Source organism: Saccopteryx bilineata, chromosome 1 (assembly GCF_036850765.1).
Source record: "Saccopteryx bilineata isolate mSacBil1 chromosome 1, mSacBil1_pri_phased_curated, whole genome shotgun sequence".
In the NCBI taxonomy this organism is placed as follows: Eukaryota; Metazoa; Chordata; class Mammalia; order Chiroptera; family Emballonuridae; genus Saccopteryx; species Saccopteryx bilineata.
The window spans coordinates 162292201-162314239 of record NC_089490.1 but is presented as its reverse complement, the minus strand read 5'-3'; the positions used below and the strand labels follow the sequence as shown (position 1 = coordinate 162314239).

The 22039-nt window shown below is 50.2% G+C and overlaps 1 protein-coding gene across 2 annotated transcripts in view; it reads right to left on the bottom strand.

The window, feature by feature from the left end:
• Nucleotides 1–12085: 12085 nt before the first annotated feature.
• The window catches only part of BLK (BLK proto-oncogene, Src family tyrosine kinase), a 52207-nt gene continuing 42253 nt past the window's right edge, over nt 12086–22039 (bottom strand). For both annotated transcript variants that reach the window (XM_066253417.1, XM_066253418.1), the window contains exons 7-13: nt 20397–20543; nt 19820–19972; nt 19228–19407; nt 18014–18090; nt 14888–15038; nt 13605–13736; nt 12086–12892 (exon numbers count right to left, since the gene is read on the bottom strand). In XM_066253417.1, coding sequence (XP_066109514.1) covers nt 12687–12892; nt 13605–13736; nt 14888–15038; nt 18014–18090; nt 19228–19407; nt 19820–19972; nt 20397–20543 — 1046 coding nt within the window. In that variant the 3' untranslated portion in view covers nt 12086–12686. The remainder of the gene's footprint in view (nt 12893–13604; nt 13737–14887; nt 15039–18013; nt 18091–19227; nt 19408–19819; nt 19973–20396; nt 20544–22039) is intronic.

Genomic DNA, 22039 nt, shown 5'->3' with positions numbered 1-22039 from the left:
TGCTTCAGTTTAATTGTTCATTGCTTGCTTGTCGCTTGTCATATGTGCCTTGGCTGGGCAAGCCCAGGGTTTCGAACCAGCAACCTCAGTGTTCTGGGTCGATGCTTATCCACCAGGCCAGGCTCATTATTTTATTTTATTTTTTAGGTATTTCCAAATTCTATTAAAAATATGAAATGCTACCAATTCATTTTTTTTTGTTTTTAACTGCAAATTATTGCTAATATTTAACAAAGATGGCAGTTTCATATAGTTAAACTTCATACTTGAGGGCATTACACTGACCCAGTAGAATATTCTGGAAAGCCCCTGTTGGGACTCTGAGGTCTTACTTTGTCCGAGTCCTTTCTCACCCAGCTGACTTGCTGGCCCAGTCTCCAGAGTCAGTCGGGTTGTGAGTAGCTGCCTCCAGTCTTGTGAATCTCTCCCTACTGTGGAATAGTTGAAATGGACGTCTATAGCCACGTGACTTTAAGCAATTCACCCGATTTTCCTGGGCCTCAGTTTCTCTTTCTGTGCCTTCTGACGGGGTTTTTATTAATATATCACTAAACACAGTGACACGGGTGAAGTGTTTTACTCCGTACCAGGGAGCATTCATCAGGGCTCACTAACTGGGTGTTGGTGAATCTAAGTCACGAAGAACCGTGCTCAGCTCAGAAAGCGTCCCCAGAAAGATATAAGTCCAGAGCAGACACCTGGGCATCCGCCTCCCCCCCCTCCCAGCTCTGCTGCAGGAGGACACCCTGCAGGTGCCTAGAGCGATGCTTGGCCACCACCTGTGTCCACTTCAGCCTCACTCCCTCCATCCCCTTTGCTGGCTTCATCCTTTCTACCAGCTCACCTGGGTGCTATTTTGCCAGAAGCCACACAAACAGACTCGAGGCTGCTGGAGGGGGGTCTGCTTGAGGAGACTGCTGCCCTGTGCTCAGGTCATCCTCCTGTAGAACACCCCCTGACCCAGCCACCCCTCCCTCAAACCCTCCCCTTATGACATGCCCACATCATAACCCACAACCCCCACCACACCCCTCCCCTGCCCTGACACACCCACACCCACGGAGCCACAACACACCCATCCCTCCGTGACACCCCGCACCCCCAGAGCCCACTCTTCCCCATGACATACCCACCACTCTGATTTTTTCCTGGATCCCTAGGGAAGGGTCCTAGGAAACTTCACCTTGGCTAGTCAGGAGTAACGATAAAGTTGGAAGGACCATGAAGGATCATCTAACCTTTCCACTAGATTTTACAAATGAAGAAACTGAGGCCCAGAGATCGGCACAGGTGATGATAGCATAGTCCCTGACACTCAGTTACTTGATACCCAAGGGTGTGATGTACATCAATATCACCTTCGCTTTCACAGGAAATTTTATTATACCTATTTTACAGACGAGAAAAGTGAGGCTGGGAAGTGGCATGGCTGAGGTTCAGGGAAACCTGCCAGGTTAATGATCCTGTGAAGTGCTCTTTCCACCCTACCTACTCCTGGAAAAAGCCAGGAGACACAATTAGTGGAGTTCAAGTTTAATGACATTTGTATGAGCCACTCCAATGTAGAGAGTCCCTCACCCCCTGCCAAGAATAAGGGTCTCCCCTAGAGTGAGGGGCACTTGGGGGAGACCCAGGTCTAGAGCTGACAAGGTCCGCTGGGACCCCCTGCTTTTGGGGCAGAAGTTCTCGCTAACTTCTGGGTCTAAGTCCATGGTTTTGCTGGTGACCTTGGTCACTCAGTATCTTTGAGTTCTCCAAGACATGGCTTGCCCTCAAGTCCAGCCCGGCTGTTTCTTATTTTGACTATGGACGGATATTTCAGGACAATAAGCCAAATGCAGAAATATGGTTCTGGAGAGTTCAAAGAGAATATGTTTTTTTAATGTCATGATACCTCAAAGCAAACCACTCAGGAGGGGGCTGGGCTGACAGGAGAATATGATTCATGGAGTAGGACCTGCTGTGTCTGCCAGCTTAGATATGTCTCGTTTGATCCTTAGCAGAACCTGTAAAGTAGGTATTATGATCACCACGTCACAGGCTGAGAGCTGGGGTCCCCACAGTTCTTTGTGGGGAGAAGAGGATGGAAAACAGAATGCCTTTTAGTCACTGGGTGCCAAGTACAGCACTCAGGATCCTTAATACAAGGTCTCCCTCACCTTGGGGGCCAGCGATTTTATCCTCACGTACAGGTGAAAAAAATAAACCAAGATTAAATAAATTTTTCAAATGACATTTCTACTCTCTCTCCCAATGAGGTATTTGTACAGCACTGTTACTGGGCTTGTAATATTCCACTGTTGGATTTGCCCTGCTTGCCTCTGAGATGCTGAAGGCGCTTTGCCTCCAGCCTGTCTTTGTCTGTGTTTAACCAGCATCTGAACACATTAGTTCTCCTGCCGGTTGCATAACACCACGAACACTGTGTGCCATAGTGAGGTTCTTGAGATGGGACGTCATGTTCTCTAAGTTTCCAGAGTGATTATAACGTACAGCCAGGATTGCAGCCACTGACCATGGGCAGAGATGGCGTTCAACTCCATAGATTCTGTGTTAATCTTGGTTTTAGTCTTCCGATCTATAAAATTGGTAAAATGATACCTTTGCGATAGGAAAATTTGAAGAATTTAATGTAACGGCAGATATAAAATTGCTTAGTATATTGTTTGGCATGTAGAAAATAGTGAATCAGTTGCAGGCACTGTAGTTACTCATCGTATACCTGTTATCATTACGAGTGGTCATTATTTGGTAATTGAACAGATAAATTACTTGTTAAGATATAAGAGGTTTGGGGTCATATAAAAAATTCTACTACTTGATTTTAGTACTAGTTCCACTATGAATGTGCCAGCAAATATGATGTTATTCCCAAAACTTCTCTTCCCTGGGCCCTTCACCTTGTTCCCAGATTGACTAACAGATCCAATACAAATGGCGGCCAGGACTGACTCCAAGCTACAGGCACCTCCCACACCAGTTCTCGGTTGGCCTGCAGCCCTTTCCCCATGTGGCACCTCTTGAGAATCAAGAGGGCAGGGCCATCAATGGTGTGCCCGTAGGTGCAACAACCACAACAAACCATCTCTGGGCACTTCCCCACTGTGAAGTGGGTGTCCCAGTACCTACCTGTTAGGATGGTGTACAGATTCAGAAGAAAAACAACACGCCCACTGCCTAGCACAGTGGCTGGCATGTAGTAGGCATACAATCGCTTCTAGCTGCCATTCCTGTTATTACAGGAAAGTGGGTCACCTGAAGAATGTCACAGGGATACAGGGATGTCACAGTGGTGGAGGGAGGAGATGCTGGTGGTCAGAAGTTATCCCCCCACCTCCACCTCATTACCATGCTGGCCTGGGCTGAAGGGAGGGGCTTGGTCTCTTTCAACCAGCACCCTCCACTGCTTGTGATCTGAGGTCTCAGACCTCCCACCGGCCTCCCTCAGTGCAGGAATGATAAGCCGTGATGGCACATTAAAGGCGTGGTGCAGGGCCCTGCCTCCCTGTGCTCGGAGACCGCTGATAACCTGATGGGGGGTGCTATCGGGAGAGGAAATGGGCTGGTACTGGGGGGGGCATAAATGAGGTCCAGAGTCAGGAGGCTGCTTAGAGCCCCAGAGCGGGACCCAACCCTGGGGGTCATGTCATCCATTCTCTGCCACCAGGCACAATTGCACCAAGCAATCCATCACTGACCACTGTCTGGCTTTCTTCCCCCTCCAAATGCATTAATGCATTCTCATTCTAAAAGACTTGAGCAATGAAAAAGGATGGAATAGAACGTGAGTGCCTCCCTTATCCGTCTTTGTCCCATTAGCACCCGCCACCCATAAGAGGTCACTCAAAGCTCTCTTGGGTGGGTATCATTCAAGTCCCTTTGCTTTACATTTACATACAGATAAATGTGTTTGCATGATAAATATAAAATTGTGTGCATGTATGTAAAATCATGCCATATGTGTTTTTCTGCACCTATGCCCCCAATTGACATGTCTTGGGCATGTTTCCATATCTGTACCCATAGAAGTGCCCCATTCATTTTAATGACAGAAAAGGAGTCCATAAAATAAATGGACCATGATTTACTTATATCTTTCTTATTGCACCTGGAAGTTCCCAATGCTTGCGGTTTGCTATGACAAGCATGTTGCCGTGAAGGGTATTGATCATTTTATCTTTGAGAACAAGGCATGCTTTAGTGTATAACCTTCTAGGGTGCAATAGCTTCGTGCTGAACCTGTGCATCCCAGTCTTGAATGATCCTGCCAGAAATGTTCCCCCCAAAAGTCTTTTTCAAATGACACTCCTACCAATACTTGGTCACAGTGACATTCTCCTGCGTCACCAATATTATTTTATATCAGCAGTCTTGCCATTTCACCATTCTGATGGCAAAAAGTATTGCATTATGATTTAATTTGCATTTTTCCCCCTTGACTGCTGTGGTTGGGCATTTTTCCTGTGTTTATCAGCCGCTGTAGTTCTCCTTCTGTGTGATGCCCGCACCTCATCATTAGTCCGTTTGACTTTGGGTTGTTTAGAAACAGGAAAGACTCAAGTTTTCTTTGCAGTATTCCTATGTTCCACAGAGATTGCAGGTGCCTTCTCCGTGTCTGACATTTACTTTTAATTTATTCACGTGTCCTTTTGTGCAAGAACAGCAGCTTTCCCATCCTAAGCTTCTGGATATTTTCCCACTGAAGTCCTGTAAAAATATGAACAATTACTCTTTTACCGAATGCCAGGTCTTCTTCAGGGGACCAGAGCGGCACCGTCTTGCCCACTGCAGGCCGGCCTCTGGTTCACTGATGCCCTTGAGAGCGAGGACTCGGGCTCAGGAAGTTGGCTGACTTGCAGAAGGCCACTCCGCTGAGCAGGACTGGAGCTCCCAGAACCTCAATCACTGTGATCTTTTCTTCCCCGTCTCTGCCCCTATTTCTGATGTGATTCAAACTGTCCTCACCTAAGCCGTGACAGAGCACGTGTCGTTGTCTGGCTGACTCTATTACCACGTACGGGATGAAGGCAGAGAGCAAAATGGCAACTTGTCCCCATTCATTCATGTATTTGACAAATATCCATGGAGCACATCTTATGGTCCGTGCCCTGTGCCAGGGGCTGGAGACCCAGAGGGAAAAAGACACAGCCCAGCTCCACAGAAGGGACAGTCTGCCTGAACCATTCCTCATTTTACTTGATCACTTGCTCACTGTCTTCATAAACACCCGTGCCTCACCTGGGGTTCAGGAGTCACGGCACATTTTACTTAATCTTAGATGTGCAAGGGGGATGGGGCGGGCTTCTTGTCTCATGTTAGAGGCTAAAATGAGTAAGATGATGTCATCAGACATCACACGGGAGCCTCAGAAGGAAGAAAGAAACAGCACAATCAAGGAACAATGCCAACAACAAAAGCTTGCACAGTTCTGTGATTGCCTCCCCCCCAGTGTCCTGGTCTGGTTAGTTATGTGTGCAGGCATGTTTGCCCATGCACGCCCATGTGCACACTCTCATGCATGTGCCCCGCCCCTCTTGTCCAGCCTCCAGGACAGGGTGTGTTCTACTTGCTCTCCATAGAGCAGAGGGCACTCAGCCCAGCCCCTGCCTGTGCGAGGCCAGGACCTGGTGGTTCATGGGAAAAGGCCATTCAGTCCAGAGCAATGAGCAGGAGGCTAATTTTAACCAAGAGCTGCAGGATGACCTTGGCACAGAAGGAAAGGCTCCAAAGGAGACACCCACAGATGGTGCCCTCGCCTTTCCAGAGACATAAGGACGAGATTAGGGAACCTTCTTGCCCTCCTCTTCCTCCCAGGCGATGCTGTCAGCTCATGGACAGCAGTCCCTCTTCACCTCATCAGTTCTCAGTAATCTGCCTTCAGCCCCCTGGGACTGGCTCCCATCAGCCCCTGTCAACCTCTGCTGCCACAGGGAGCTGGAGGCCCAGGGGCCAGGCTGCTGATTGGAAATGGAGGCCGATGGGATGTGGGATGGGGTGGGCAGGTCGGGTTCCCACCCTGACTCCAAGGTGACCCAGGGCAGATGCTGTCTGGCCTGGGCCTTGAGAATGGGAGGGAACATGTGTATGGACATTCTACTACAAGCATGACCCTACACCCAAAGCGTTATATATTCATCATCTCGGTTCATCTCCGGCGTCCTTTCGAGAAAGATGTGCTGAGTCCATTTTGAAGATGATAAAACTGAGGCTCAGAAAGGTTCAATAATTCTCCAGGGATTTATTCCATAGCCAGTAAGAGGCAAAGCCAAGAGATGAAGTGAATGCTGCCTGATCCTTCCAAAGGGATCCTCCAAGGCCTGACCCACACCTGGCAAGAAAGGGCTAAAGGGGCATGGCAGAGCCCCCCTGCTGGCTTCTGGGCCAGCTCCAGCTCTGCCTCCAGCTTCCACAAAGCCTAAGCTCCCACTCCCAGGACTCCCGGTGGAGGAGGCTCTGCACAGAGGCCAATCTGGGCTCGCGGCCCAGCTGCGTGCACATGGCCGATGACCTCACCTCTAAAAGCCTCAGTTTTCTCATCTACAAAAGGGGACGAGAAACAGAATCCACTTCTGAGTTGTCACGCAGGCTACTTGAGGTCATGGCCATGAAGCACAAAGTAAGGTAGGTGGCCTTGCTGCCAGCACCCTCAGTTCTGAGCACAGGAGATGTGACATCACGCTCCCATGAAGGAGGGCACACCGAAGGGCTCTTTGGGAGTAACTTCTTATCTTACTCATCGCTGTATCCCTGCAAGGCCTAGCGAGGAACTGGAAGGCCACAAAGCCCCCACAGGTGCCAGTCGGACATGTTTCATGTGTGCCCACCATTCTGCACACAAATTTTAACATTTCTCCACTATCTCCAAGTACACCCTGATGGCTATTTTCAGGTCTTCAGCTGACGTCAGGCAGAGTGCTTACTCTGTGACTCATCAGCAGAGTTCGCGGCCTCACTCACGGGAGCGCTGGCCACCGGGTCTGTCCAGGGACTGCAGTTTCTGTCTGAAGGGTGAGCGTCCGCTAAGTCTGGTGACCCTATCGAAACTATATGCTTCTCTTCTTTGCTTCTTTGCCACAGGCATGACAAAACTACCTGCCATCCTCTCGGCATGGTTTGTCCGAGCGTATTAACAGGATCGCCCCACAAGGGCCATTCACCAGGCCGTGAGTGGGTTGTGTCTGCCCTGTTCCTCACTTCTCTAGAGCACTTTTAACCTCAGGACCATTTTCTGGGTCCCTTAAGTGTTGGTCATGGAGCCAGGAGCCCAGGATTTGTGTCCTGGCTCCTCCACTCTCTAGGGATGTGATGCTGAGTGACACTGTTTACAGAAGGCAGAGACGTGAAGGCTGCAGCACAGCTGAGGCGCTGCTGTGCGGAGCAACCCAGATGGCACAAAACAAGGGACACCCCTTGGTAAACTGTTGAGTGCTGTGCCCTTGTGTGGCACAGGGCACACAAAGCTCTATCCTCTGATCCATTCAATATGGAGTGGTTCTGGCACGGTTAAAGAATGGTGGTGGTGGTGGTGGTGGTGGTTCCAGGGAACCGATTTATCTGATCTGAAGAGTTCTCAAGTATAAGGGTTTCTCTTTTTAGAAAATCCTGGAGTGAATTAACACCTGCCCACCAGGAAACCACGGTGCGCTGGGGTGGACAGAGAATGTGGCCAGGTGCCTGGAGGGCTGGGCCCTGGTGTGCGGCCCCTGGTGTGTGGGTGTGGGTTCTTATCTAGGTCTCAGTCTCCCATTCGTGAGATGGAAAGGGGAGCGAGAATGTTGGACTAGGTGACTGATTTCCAAAACAATTTTAAAGCCACACTCTGTTCAAACAGCTCTCGTAAGGCAGCTGAATATGTGAAACAGATGCAAAAAAAGTCTGCTGAAGGAGGGCAGGTGGGACCTTTCCCTTCCCGCCCCCATCTTACTGTGAATTTCTTGCTCCTGAGACCCCACCACAGACCACCAAGGAGCACAGTTTGAAACATCTAGACCAGAATCTTCCTGGAAGAATGGTTAAGAGTGGTCAGTCCTCACACCACCCTTTACCAGCTGTGTGGCCTTGGGCTAGTTACTTAACCTCTCTGTGCCCCAGTTTCCTCATCTGCAAGGATAAGGATCATGGGACCTGCCTCTTTGGGTTGTCATTGGCCTTTATACTCAGTAAATTCTGGCTGATCATGAAAGTCCTGTTCAAGTTTCTAAGATTCTATACACAGTGTCAAGGTTGGCGTTTTCTTTAATCCAGAAGACTGTACGAGCTTGGCTTGGCCATGAGATGAGCCGACAAGCCTGTGTCAGCAGCCCAGGGGTCTGTTGCTTTCCCCGATCTGCCCGTGCATCATGGTGGCTACTGCCTTCTGCTCTCTCCTCGTCACCTTTGCACCCGAGTGCCCAGAACTGAACATAGTCTTTTCCATGATAACTGGAAGGCCACAGGTCAAGCAAATCTTGGTGACCACTTTGAAGTACAGGTTCAAGCACATGCTCACCAGGACACAGACCTGCCTGGAGATGTCTGGGGAGAGCCTTGGGCAAGTTCCCAGGGTCCAGGGGGCAGCAGGGACAGACTCACCCAGAGTGGGGACTGAAAGTCACTTTCCCCAGAACAGAGTCCTGTCCCTCTGTCCCCAGTCAGCTGGGGCCTCTCAGCCAGGCCCATGAAGCCCTCCTGGCCCCCAGCGACCAGCAAGAAACAGCAGAACGTCTGAGGCATCCGCGTGAAAAGGCTCATCCTGAGCACACGCAGGAAAAACCCCGGAGAATTCAGAAGCACCTGAAGCCATTCCAAAGAGGGCTGAATCCTGTGGAAACCAAAGTCAAAGAAATTTGGGTTCTTGCTATTAAAACGATGTTCTCCTCACATCCCTTAGGACGTCTACTGTAAACCAAACTAGAGCAGAAGATGTCAAGTGTTGGTGAGGATGTGGAGGAATCGAAAACCTGAGCACCGCTGACAGGAATGTAAAATGGAGCAGCTGCTGTGGAAAACAATGTGGAGGCTCCTCAGAAAGTTAAAGCTAGAACTGCTATATGATCCAGCAGTGGGTCGCAGATATTTTTATGCCTGTGTTCATAGCAGCATTATTCACAATAGCCGAAAGGTGGAAACAACCCAAGTATCCTTCGACAGGTGAGTGGAGAAAATAAATGTGATTATATACACTGGAATATTACTCAGCCTTAAAAAGGAAGGGAATTCTGACACATGCTACAACATGGATAAAAACTGAAGGTGTTATGTTGAGAGAAATAAGTGAGCCACAAAAGGACAAATTCTATATGATTCCACTTATATAAGGTATCAAGAATAGTCAAATTTAGAGACAGAAAGAAGAATGGTGGTTGGCAGGGACTGGGGTGGGGGAGAATGGGGGTTGTTTAATGAGGACAGAGTTTCAGTCTGGGAGAAGTTCTGGAGAGGGGTGGTGGACAGGGCTGCACAATAATGTGAATGTACTTAACATGACTAAACAGTATACTTAAAAATGCCTAGGATGGTAAATTTTATGCTATGTGTATTTTAATTTTTAAAAATGACAACATAAAGGCTGTGGAAATTTGGGTATTGCTTTTGAAGTACCCAAAGGAATATGTGGTGGAACTTTTTCTACAAAAATCATTAAAGACTTTTTTACCTTTCATGTAAATCTGGGTTTTCATTTGTGAGTTTGCTTAAAGCTGGTCCACTGGTATTTTGGCTTAGCTTTGGATCATCTTGATCTGTAGATGAGAAGTTTATTCACACCAAATATTCTTGTTTTTGACACTAGTCAGTTAGTCACAAGAATACACTGACACCTATAATATGCCTAACATTGGACAGGTAGTGGAAGCTATGAAGGAAGATATATGGATAAGAAACACACTGCTCACAAAAATTAGGGGATATTTTATCGCTTCATAGTCATTTTGAAATATCCCCTAATTTTTGTGAGCAGTATAATATGAAAATATAATAGATATAAAAATAGAAAATACAAAAGAAGAAATAATTATTAACTTTATTTCTATTTGTTGTGGGCTGAATTGTGCCCCTCCCTCAATGCTTTCATTAAAGCCCTACCTCCTAGTACCTCAGGATGTGACTGGGGATAAAGTCTAAGGTGTGATTACATTAAATAAGGTCATTGGATGGGTCCTAATCCAGTATGATTGGTGTGCTTATAAGAAGACAGGATTCCGGCAAAGACACACACAGAGGGACGCCCATGGAGAACACAGTGGGAGAAGTGGGCCTCTGAAAGGCAAGGAGGGAAGAAGACCCTGCCGACATCTCGGTTTCGAACTTCCAGCCTCCAGAACTATGAGGAAATGCATGTCTCTTGTGGAAGCCCCTAGTCTGTGGCATTTGTTATGGCGTCCTAATTACCATTCCATTTTCAAAGTACTCTTTAAATCCTTAAAACAACCTTGTAAAGGAGTCGATGTTCTCCCTGTTTATAGTTGATACAATGGAGGCTCAGAGGACTTGAGTTGCTTATCCAAGGTCACACAGCCAAACAGTGCCAGGCAAACCCAGATCTTTGATTTCAAACCCCACGCATTCATTTCCCAGTCTGCCCCGCGGGTGCAAGGAGTGTAAGAGTGAATAAAGAAAATTCACAGCAACAGGTAGAGAATATGTCACAGAGGACAGGGGAACCAGTGAAGGGTGTTGAAGGTTGTGGATGAAGGTCTTGGAAGGGCTTTCTTTAGGGAGCTGTATATATTATAGTGAAATAATAAGAGGTGATTTTTCTGAGTGTCTACCATAAGACAGACACTGTGATAAATGCCTCACACATACTATTTCATCTAAACCTCAGAATGAGCCTACAATATATGTTATTAGTATGTCCTTTTTACCGATGAAGAAAATGAGACCCAGAGAAGTCAAGCAAAGTGCCCACGGTCATACATCCTGGAAGAGAAAGTGCTTGAATTGGAAGCCAGGTCCATCTGACCTTGAAGAGCTTGCTGTTCTTCATTTTACAATAAATGGGAGTGGGTAAGTGTGCGGTGACTCTGGGAGAAAACACAATCTCCATGACAGGCAAGAAGGCATCTGGGGTCCAAGGCTGTGGCCCATGTCTCAGAAGAGCTCTGGGTGAGTTGGCAGTTATCGAATGCTCCATGTGTCTTAGGCCTTCGGGCCCTTTTCAGTATCTTCACACGTGCTGGTTATGGTTGGGAGAATACAGTCTCCACAGCCATGAATAGCTTCCCCTCCTCCTACTTGTAAGACAAGTTGTCAGAGCAGGAAATGGTGCCCTTTTTTTTTTTTTCCCATTCATGTTCTCTCTGTGTCTCTGTTTCTTTCTGTTTTCTCTCCATCTCTGTCTCTTTCTTTGTCTTTATCTCTGTCTTTCTGTCCTTGTCTCACTTTGTCATACTGTCTCTATATTTCCACATTTTCTCACTTTTTTTCTGTGGCTGAAAATCAGAAGGTTTCTTGTCTTTCATAAAATCACTTGTACATCTAACAAAAACTACCAGGATATGGGCTCTGTTCTGACCACCGCCAAGGCAAGGGCGCCTCTTAGTGGAAAAAAGTCTCACTGGTTCTGCATGCTCCAACATACCTTCCCTAGGAAACCACCTGGGGAGCAGCAGGAGATGGAGAAGATGTGTCTGCCTTATTGGACAACTTGTCACTGAGAACGTGACAGATTTCTTTTGTGGTTTCTGCAGGTTGTCACTTGTATATTAGAACTGGAAAAGCCACAAGCATGAGCTGGTTTTGCAATCCCAGGAGTCAGACTGGCCCCTGGTCACTGGCAGCCGGCTCCACTGGGAAGGGTACTTCCAAACCCCACACAACTAGCCCAGTGGTTCCCAATCCTGAATGAACATTATTAGCCAGCAGGGTCATTTAAAATGTGCCGATGGCCAGACAGGGAGAGCAACTATTTCTGAGGTGAGGGCGCCACCTGCTGGTCCTGCTCAAAGGCAATGACAGTTGGCTCCGCGCAGTTGTCCTGGGGCTGGGAAACCCACTGTCATCCGCGAGTCTCTAGCCGCGCCACTCATGCATCCATGTACGTCATGGTTACAATGACAAGGCTTGTCACCAGTAACGACACGAAAAAGGCCAGATCTCGTGACTTTATTACGGAAACGTCCCGAAGCGCTGGAGTCTACGTCAGGGCTTCCCTTACAGAGCCGACGATGGTGGACGCTTTTTCCGAGCGGATGTCTGGGAGAACCCAGTTCCGCTTCTGGGTTGGGCACAGGGAGCCTCAGGTAGGAGGGGGTCCTCAGGTGGGAGCACGACCCTCCCGGTCACCTGCGCCAGCACAGGGGAGACTTACATGATTACAAGCACTTAAGAGTGTACCAAACATGTACTATCCGCCAGACACTATCCTTAACACCTTACCGCGGCTAACTAATGTAGTCCTCATGAGGAATATACGAGGTAGGTACTATAACAGGAGGAAGCGGAGACACCGAGAGGCTGAGTAACTTGCCCAACGACACACAGAGAAGGATGGGGCTGTGGTTGGATCCAGCTCGGAGGCATGCTGTGGACCACCCTCCAAGCCACCTCTAGTTTCCTCTGAGAACGGAGCGTATAGCCCCTCCCTGCCGCTCCAGCCTGCGTGGGGCTGGAGTAAGAGCCGCGAGGCGAACGCGCCGGGTCAGTGCTGCGGCCAGGCCACAGGGGGGCGCCATCCCGGAGACGTGAGGCAGGGATGCGGAGCCGGGCTATGGCTGCAGCTCGTACTGCCGCTCGGTGGCCGTGTTGAAGTCCTCGAGCACCGACTGCAGGAACTCGAAGGTGGGCCTCTCTTCGGGCCGGCTCCGCCAGCACTCGGCGATGACGCCGCGGTACAGCTCCGGCGGGCACGAGTCCGGGCGCGGCATGCGGTAGCCGCGCTCCAGGCTGCGGATGACCTCCGGGTTGCTCATTCCTGGAGGCAGAAGGGACGCAGAGCGCGCCTGGAGGGCGGCAGGGGCCGGGGAGGCACAGACCACTGCCTCCTCCCCCTCAGGTCACCTGGCTGCCCCTCTGGGGACACCTTTAAACATCCCTTTATTTACTTTTCATTGCCTGGAGAACCTCTGGAAAAGAGGCTGTAGATTTTCGCCTCAGTGCGGGCAGTGCCTCCGTGGAAGGGACCCTATCTGGCTTGTCTGTGAGTACCTGGCACACAGTGAAAATCCATCACTCGCTGGACAGGCGCTCCATGGAAACGGCCCACCCGCCAACTAAGGAGAGAGTGCTCAGCTGCCCAAGCCCTTCTGACACGGGGCTGGGGGTTTTACAAGCAGGACGGGATATGCTCAAGGCGGAAAGTCAAGGAAGGGATCCTCTATCCTCAACGAGAACAAACCAGTTGGGAGTAAATCAGTTCAGACCCTGACTTTTACTTAATATCAAGTTTGGTGGCTGATTGATCCCACACTGGAAGAAGGGGTCACCGCTCTGTTGACAAGAGCACTATGGATGAAGGGGGCAGTACCCCTGCCTTCAGACTGGTGTGCTGGGTTTCTGTCCCACCATGGGGACTCCATTCTGACACATACTTGGGCAGCCCCAGGCACAAGGGTGAGACATCCGCCATCACAGCCATCCCAGGACAGCCCGGAACCCACAGGTCACTGCGGGACGACCAAGCCTACCTGGGTAGGGTACCCGCCCGTAAGTGACGATTTCCATCAGGAGGATGCCAAATGACCACACGTCTGCTTTGATGGTGAACACTCCGAAGTGGATGGCCTCTGGGGCAGTCCACTTGATGGGGAACTTGGCCCCTGTGGGAAGAGCTGTGAGCAGCTTTGCGAGGCCATGACCGGCTGACCCTGTGTCCGCTGCCACCCCCCCTTCCTGCTCCCTTCGCCCCACAACCCTTCGCGAGGCTTGGCTTACCCTACATGACAGATTCGACCAGGGAGCCTCTGAGACCCACTAGGACACATGGCCAGGCATGTGCAGACATGGGGCCACAGCACAAAAGGACAGTATGGACACTAATATCATCCCCCTCACCCTCTGGGCCCTTGCCTAGTGGGCTTCACCGGGCAGCCACCATGTGTTCCCATCTGGACAGTGGTGGCCCTTTCCACCTGTTAATAACAGGAACTCATGACTTGGGCAAGTTACTTTAACTCGTCCCTGCCTCAGTTAGTCCTTTGCTGCAAAAGGGGAATGATGACACGTGACTTCCATACCCCTGAGGGTCACAGTGAGGAGGGAGTTCAGATCCCACTGCCGCACAGAGCCCTGCGGAGGGCCGTGGTCTGCGCATTCACAGCGGACTGTGCCTGCCTTTCTCGGCCCCCCCGCCAGCCTGCAGGTCCCTCAGAGAAGGAGCCGTATTGATCTTTCTCCTGCATCCACTGATTAATATGCTCAGCTAATACAGCTTTGCTTAGTAAATGTGTGTGGCCACTTCAATTCTTTGTGTAAAGAGGATTTTTACTTGAGTTATACTAACAGAGCAAAACCAGAGGGCTCTGTGGAAACCTAGTTCAGGTGTGTTTTGCTGCTCATGCTTCAGAGCAGTGTTTCCTAAATTGTGTCCTTTGAAACCCTAGTTCTGTGGGAAGTTAATAGACCATAAGTGGGCTCAAATTAGGTTGGAGGACACCAGGTGAAGCAAATGTACACTGTTTCTTTGCTACAGGACTTCTCAGTGCCTATAATATGCTGCTGTGCATTGGAAATCACCAAGAGGGCTCTGGACGGACTTTGCAGCATCTCCAAACCCTCATCACACAGCCGTTCTTCAGAAGGCTACGGGAATGCCAGTCTATCTGGGGGTAAGGCCAGAATTGTGGGAACCACACATTCTCTGATCTCTTCACACAGGGCTCTGCCACATAGTGATGAGAAGTCCAAGGGGTTTGGGGAGTTGGGGAAGGTAAGGCCCAAGGTCTCCCTTCAGTTGGGAGCCTCTGCTCACCTTCTTGGGCAGTGTATTCATTGTCAATAATCCGGGCCAAGCCAAAGTCGCCGATTTTGCAGCCCAAGGTCTCAGACACCAGGATGTTGGCTGCTCTGAGGTCGCGGTGAATTGAATTCATTTTCTCGATATATGCCATTCCTTCGGCAATCTGAGGGAACATGCCACACAAGGAAGGGCTGCTGGGACCTCCATGCAAGGACAGAGCCCATCCAGCATCCCCTACACAGCCCCTATTGCGGGGGAAGGAAGACCCTGCCCACCCTCACCACCAGCCTCCTGTAGAAGCATTCTCCATCCTCCATCCTCTCACAGCCTGGAAAGGGAAGGAATGCTTGGGTGTTTGTTTGTTTGTGGGTGTTTCTGGAGAAGGAGCAAGTTCTTAGATGGCTTCAACAACCCCTCGGCTGAATAAGCTAGAAACTTCCATCCCCTAAAAGCCCAGAAAGGCAGAGATGCTGTCATCAGAGCTCGGGACTCCCTGTACCCGTCACCCACCTCTCCTCTCCTTCCAAGTGTCTGCACGGGAGGAAGGCAGCAGAATGAAGGCAGGAGAAGGGGGGCGGAGGAAGAAGGGGCAGGAGTGGGAGGAGAAGGTGGGGAAGGAAGGGATTTCATTTTCTTGGCCAGTTGGAAGCACTGTTTTTGGAGCCGGGTACCCTGGCTTGGAAACGTTTAAGCACCCTAAAATGTCACTGAACTGGATGGAACATGAGGAAAGGGGTCTCCAAAGCACAGAATCAAGGTGGGCATTAAATGAGACACGTGGCCAAAACCTAACCCAGCACTGCTCCACGGTGGGCCCTCAGGGACGAGGGGCAGAATCCCAATGGAACTGAGGCAGGATAGGAGGAGGAGACCCCATGTCTGCCCCTATCACCAGTGCTGGGTCTGGAATAGCTGCCTGTGCCACTCATGTGTTCTTTAGCCAAGGAAACTCCTGCAGGTGTCATTCTCTGCAACCCCGCTGATATGTGAAGAAACTGAGGCAGAGAGCAGAAAGCCAGTTTATCTTCTCAGAACTGTGACGGCAAGAAGCCAACACTGAGATTGATCCCACCTGTCATTCTGCTTTTTATTTGTATGGGTTTACCCATGAATCAATTCCTCCCTCCCTCCCTCCCTCCCTCCCTCCCTCCCTCCCTCCCTCCCTCCTTTCCTTCCTTCCTTCCTTCCTTCCTTCCTTCCTTCCTTCCTTCCTTCCTTCCTTCCTTCCTTTCTTCCTTCCCTAAATTATTTCATCAACACACATTTACTGGTATGGAACTATGGGATGCTTACTATAAAGCTTACTATAAAGCTAAGTACCAAATATATTACAGATGAACAGCATGTAGCAGTACTCATCCCATTAAAAAATATGTCTTGAGCAGTACTAGAAATACAAAAAAAAAAAAAAAAAAAGTTGAGTAGGACCCAGATCTGTTTTTAAGGAGAAGGATCTACTTACTACTGTGCACGATGCTAACGAGAACCTACGAGCTAAAGGGTCCCTAGCACTTTTCTATCCAGGAAAAATTTACTAGATGGGCCTGACCTGTGGTGGCGCAGTGGATAAAGCGTCTACCTGGAAATGCTGAGATCACCAGTTCAAAACCCTGGGCTTGCCTGGTCAAGGCACATATGGGAGTTGATGCTTCCAGCTCCTCCCCCTTCTCTCTCTCTCTCCTCTCTCTCCCTCTGTTTCTCCTCTCTAATAATGAATAAATAAATAAGTTAATTAAAAAAAATTTACTAGAAACAACACTTGACTTGAATCATGAACACTGAATAGGATTCTTCCAAGTGAGAAGAGAGTCAAGGGCATTCTGGGAAGAGAGGACAGCGGGCAAAGGCTCACGGGACACTGGGGAGCTGCCGGGTGGCTGCAGAGTAGGACACCTGGGGCCGTGGTTGGAGGGGAGCTCTGCATTCCATCTACAGAGCAGGAAAAGGACCGCCCAGAGTGACGTTGTGTGGGAGTGGGAGTGTATGTGTGCATGTGCATATGCACGCGTGGCGAGGCACTGACCTGACCAGAACATGGCCCAGAAGCTGATCACCTGGGAGGTTCTGAATTGGGTTTCTTAACCCTGAGCATCTTGACCACACCTAGGTATAAACTGAGGTGGCTTTGCACATCATTTACCCCTGAGTGACCCAAGATTCACCGAGAGGTTAAATACGAGATGGGAGATTGAGAGAAGGAAAGGGAGGTAAGGGGTTCACAGGTTTATCACTCTTCTGTGGTTTCAAACCAGTGACCAGTGCTCACTTTCCGAGACTGTCTCAGCAGCAGCATCCAACCAGTCTGTGGCAAAGGGTGCGCTGACATCAGTTCCTGCATCGATACTAACAGCAGATAAGGCCAGTGGAGGTGGGAGGGGTGGAGGGGGTGAGGGCAGATTTCCTTTCTGTACCGGATGTGTGTGTGTTTACACGTCTCACTGATTGACCACAGAGATTTTCTGCTGAGAGTTCCAGTTTTAACAGACACACACACTTGGGGCCACCAGGTGAGTTTTCCTGCCAGTAAAAGCCCTCAGCTAAAATCTCCAGGGAGGAAAGATCCCTCCTGTCCATATCCCCACCTGCTACAGAAAGCATGTGTGGGCACCATCTGAGGAAGAGATGAGGTCACCACAAAACACTTTCCTACCATGATACATAGAATTCATGCCAACTCTCTGAGTTTTCCACTTCGCCTTCCTTATTGATAGAACCCACCTCATCCCCTCATGGCTGTCCAGAATAAAAACTACATTTCCCAAGGTCCCTTGAAGCTAGGTGTGGCCAGGGCATTCTGGCCAGGACCATGCAGGTAGTGGATGACTGCAGGGACATGTTCCTAGAGCAAGGACGGCGGGCTTTCCCCCTCCCCCCACTTTACTTCTTCCTGCTGACTGAGAAAAGGACAAGATGGCAAAGCGTGAGCATCCATTCAAGATGACAGGCTAAGACACCCAGTGGGTGGAAGAAACCTGGGTCTTGTGACTTTCACCTACTACTCCACACCACCCACCTTTGGATGTTTACACATTTAAACCATTATTCCTTTGGGTTTTCTGTCCTTCTCAGCCCAGCCTAAATCAGAGAGATACAACCTCTATAAGTGCCCCCCCCCGCCCCACCCCGTAGCTCACAAACCTGGGCTGACATGTCAATCAGTCTTGGGAGGGACAGTCTGCTACCTTCATCTGTCTTCAAGAAATCCAGCAAGCATCCTAACGAAAGAGAAGTGGCAGCTGCACTTCTGTGAATGACCCCTCCCTGGCTCTGCCAGCCTCCTCCAGGTGTGGGCTGCTCACCACCGGGGTGGGAAGTAGGTGGCGCTCTGTGAGATGTCGTGCCCACAGAGAAAAAATCCACCCGCAGCATCAGAGTGCCTTCTGCTTTACAGAATTTCAGCCTCAGTCCTCAGAGGACCCCAGGAGGCAGCTAACATGCTCCCAGCTACCCACAGGACATTAGGTTTCAGCCAGGTTCAGGGTCACAAGCCAGGGAGCTGGGAGCAGAATTTACTGTTCCAATTCTAAGTTCAGTGCTCATTCCTGGCATGACATTTTTGCCCCCTTCACCCTTTGTTGTAGAGATTGTGTCTCTGAGCACAAGAATGGAAAGACCTGTCTGTCTCCTGGGGTTTGGTGCAGGGGACAAATGCAGCTCCTCCATGGCACCTAAAAGCTGGCAGGGACACTCACCTGAGGTGTGGCTAGGAGGTGAGCGGGGGAGCCATTGGGCCCCAGGTCAGTGTGGTGCCACCTTCATGGCAACATTTAAGAAAGTAGATTAGCATGGCAGTGTGTGGTTGGTCAGCGTCACAGGATGGGTGAGAAGGTGGTCAAAGATTGAGGCCTAAACCCAGGCCAGCTGTCTCATCAGAGCACGGCCACACTGTGGGCCTCTGAGGCCACCTCACCCAACCTCTCTTTTCACTGTGGTAAATGTTCATATGGATATAAAAGTTCCCATGGCTGGTAAGTGGTAGACCTGGGACTGTTACCCTCTCCGGATGCCCAGCCTACTGCTCTTTTGACTTTGCCATGCTCTGTCTTTCTGAGCAGGTGTCAAGCAGTGCTGGGTACAGAAGACATACTCTAAGTGCTCTTGAACTGAGGACACAGCTCTCCTGTCTTTTTCTCACCTTTCTCCACTTCCCGCCCTCATGCATGTGGGACAACTTAGATAAATAGGATGTTGGCTAATCAATCTAGCCCATGGCTCAGTGATCCCAGCACAGTCCCCTGGCCAGACAAACCCACAGCAGCAGATGGGCCTCTGCCTTTCCAGCACCTACGTCTGTACCCTCCCAGCCTCTCCCTGCCTCTGTCTGAGGGATGCAGGCCCCCACAGGGCACCACCTCTGGCCATGAACTCCGTCACGATGTAAATGGGCTCCTTGGTGACTACAGCATAGAGACGAACCAGCCTTTCATGCTGGAGGGTTTTCATCAGGTTGGCCTCACCCAGGAAGGCCTCCGGAGACATGGTTCCCTCCTTCAAGGTCTTAACGGCCACCTTCACGTTGTTTTTGTAATAACCTGAGCCAAGAGAGAGGGGTTGGTAGGGGAGAGAATGAAGAAGCCATTCAGAAGACCCAGAGGTTGTGGGAGGTGATCCCTTAACCCAAACCTACATAAGCTTCCAGGAGCCATCCCTATGCTGGTGTTGGCAATGGGGGAGTGAGGCTCGAGCCACCCCCTTAGGGAAAGGTCCTGGGTTCGAATGCACAGCTCCTGAGGGTGATGGATAGGCCAGCTTATATTGCTCGATGCCAGACTGTCTCAGCCTGCCTCAGGCAGTTGAGGAACAATGTTCTATGGGTATCATAGCCTCTGTCCCTTTTCCCTCACAAGACTTTCTGGGGAAGAAGTGTGCACCATGCAAGTCCTGAACAGTCTGTTCTTTAGGTCACAGGGCAGGGGAGAAGCTCCCGCCACACCACACACTCACCCATCCAGACTTCACCAAACTGCCCAGACCCGAGTTTCCTGACCAGCTTGAGAGACTGCCGGGGGATTTCCCATTCATCCTGGGCCCAGGGGTTCTGAGGAGCCAGGCTCAAACAGGGTTGGGTCAACTTCTGGCATAAGCCATCCCCTTTCTCTGCAGTAGGGAAGAAGGGATGGGGTTACCAGAGCAGCCAGACTCACATCTCTCCCTGGAGAGCTGTAACTTTCCCAGCTGTGTCCCCCACCTTCTTCACTAGCCCCACCCCACCCCAAGTGCACGTACGCTCATGTGCACACCACACACACACACACACTTCATTCTTTGCAATTGTTTTGCATAAAGCAAGGTATGCTATCATTGACCTCTCTCTAAGATTGAAAACACTTGTTACTCTCCAAGTTGTTGAATGTGGATCCAGTAAAAGGGGTCAGGTACATAGACTTTGAATCACTATGTTGCCTGTTGTCAACTCTAAGAGAGTACCCATGATTCCCAGGCTCAAGATCTTAGCAACAGAGAGGCTCAGGGCTGCTCTGACACAAGCCCCCCCCCCCTCCCCGTCAGATTCCCCTCTTACTGGAGTAGTGCTGCACCAAAGCCTGGAGAGTGGGGAAGGTGATTCGGGGGGAGATGTAATAGCCCCCTTCATCCAGGGAGCGGATCTTGTAATGTTTGACCACCTCCCCCTGGGGGGTCGCGTCCTTCACAGACAGGGAAAAGGCACCTGGGGAGTTGATAGAGACACACGTGTAAGAAGTAAGGCACAGAGAGGGAAGAATGGATTGGGATTTGGGCTTTATTTCAATGTCTTGGGGAAAAGTTCCCTGAATTCTGCTCTCCATTCTGACCACTTCCATCTAACTACCTTCTCCTCCTCTCAAACGCACCCCCCCTGGAAGCCTTCCTGATCCCTTCACCTGGCACTGTTCTTGATGTTCCTCCTCCCAGGGCCTCCCAAGCTCAGCCAGGGGACCACAGAGCCCTGCAGCAGGCAGGACATTTTCAGGAATCACGATGGCATTCAGAGGCTCTTTGCCATGGAATATTGGAGAAATGCAAAGCTGTTGGAGGGACTAAAAAGCTCACTTATTCATTCATTTCGGCAGAAAAGGCTGACTCTACTCCTGCCTGCAACACCAGACCTTGTCCTCAAGCACCCCTGTCCAGGAAGAAGAGCACACCAGCTATTTCCCAGGGGTTCTGCTCACAATGTTCACATGTCTGTGTGTTTTGTCTTTACGTTAATGTTTGCCTGCAGGTACGGGCTAGGGGATGCCAGAGATTAGGAGCAAGTTAAGGAGGCAAGAGCTTCCAGTTGAAAATTCCTTCCCATACACTTGATGTTTTCATAAAAGGCCACTGTCCAGATCTCTAGGTCCATGCACTCCTCTTACTTGGGAGATGAGAAAGCTGAGGCCCCAAAGAGGAATGACACTTGCCCCAGGTCACTCTGCTAGTTAAACGGCAGGCTTGGGGGCCTGTGGGCCCTGCCTGAGGGCGCGCCTGCCGCAAGCAGTACCACCCGACCCCGCCAGGTGTCAGGCTCAGACATCTCTTTTTCTGGGTGTGGACCCTAGATTTTTGGCTCCACTGTTTGTCTTCAGGCATCTTTCCTTTCCTCTCAGACCATCACTCTATCGCAACCCCCTTCTCGACTCCCATCTCCCTTAACCATTGTGCCTCTCTCATCACCTATTTGGCAAAAAGATGCCGAGAGGCCATGCCCCCCCCACCCCGGACTTGCCCTGGCCACAGCCCACACCATGGCAACAATCCCAGCTGCAGCCCGATGTTGCAAATCGTCTCCCCCACCTCGCGCTGGGTAGGTGCAACTCTGTCCCAGTATTTAAGGGACCGGAGAGTGGCTCTAGTGAGTTCATTCGTCCTTTCACCCCTGGAGTGAGGAAAAAGGAGTTTTTCTCCTCATTTCCTCTGCTGCATCTTGCATGCAGGGACTTGCGATAAACCAAGGAGACCTGCTGTCTTTCACAAAGAGTCACTGCCCAAGCTCTTGATTTAAGGCCACTCACTTACCCAGGCTCATCCAACGGCCTGTCTCTGATATCTTTTTACAATTTGGTATTCTTCTTAAAGGGGACCTCAAAATCCTGTGAGGCTCAGGTTCAAAAAATCAGAACTCCCTGCTTCAAAATCTGGACACCCTCCCTGCCTCGCCTCTGGGCTGTGCTGGTCACGCAGGCTGCGCTCCCAGAAACTGAG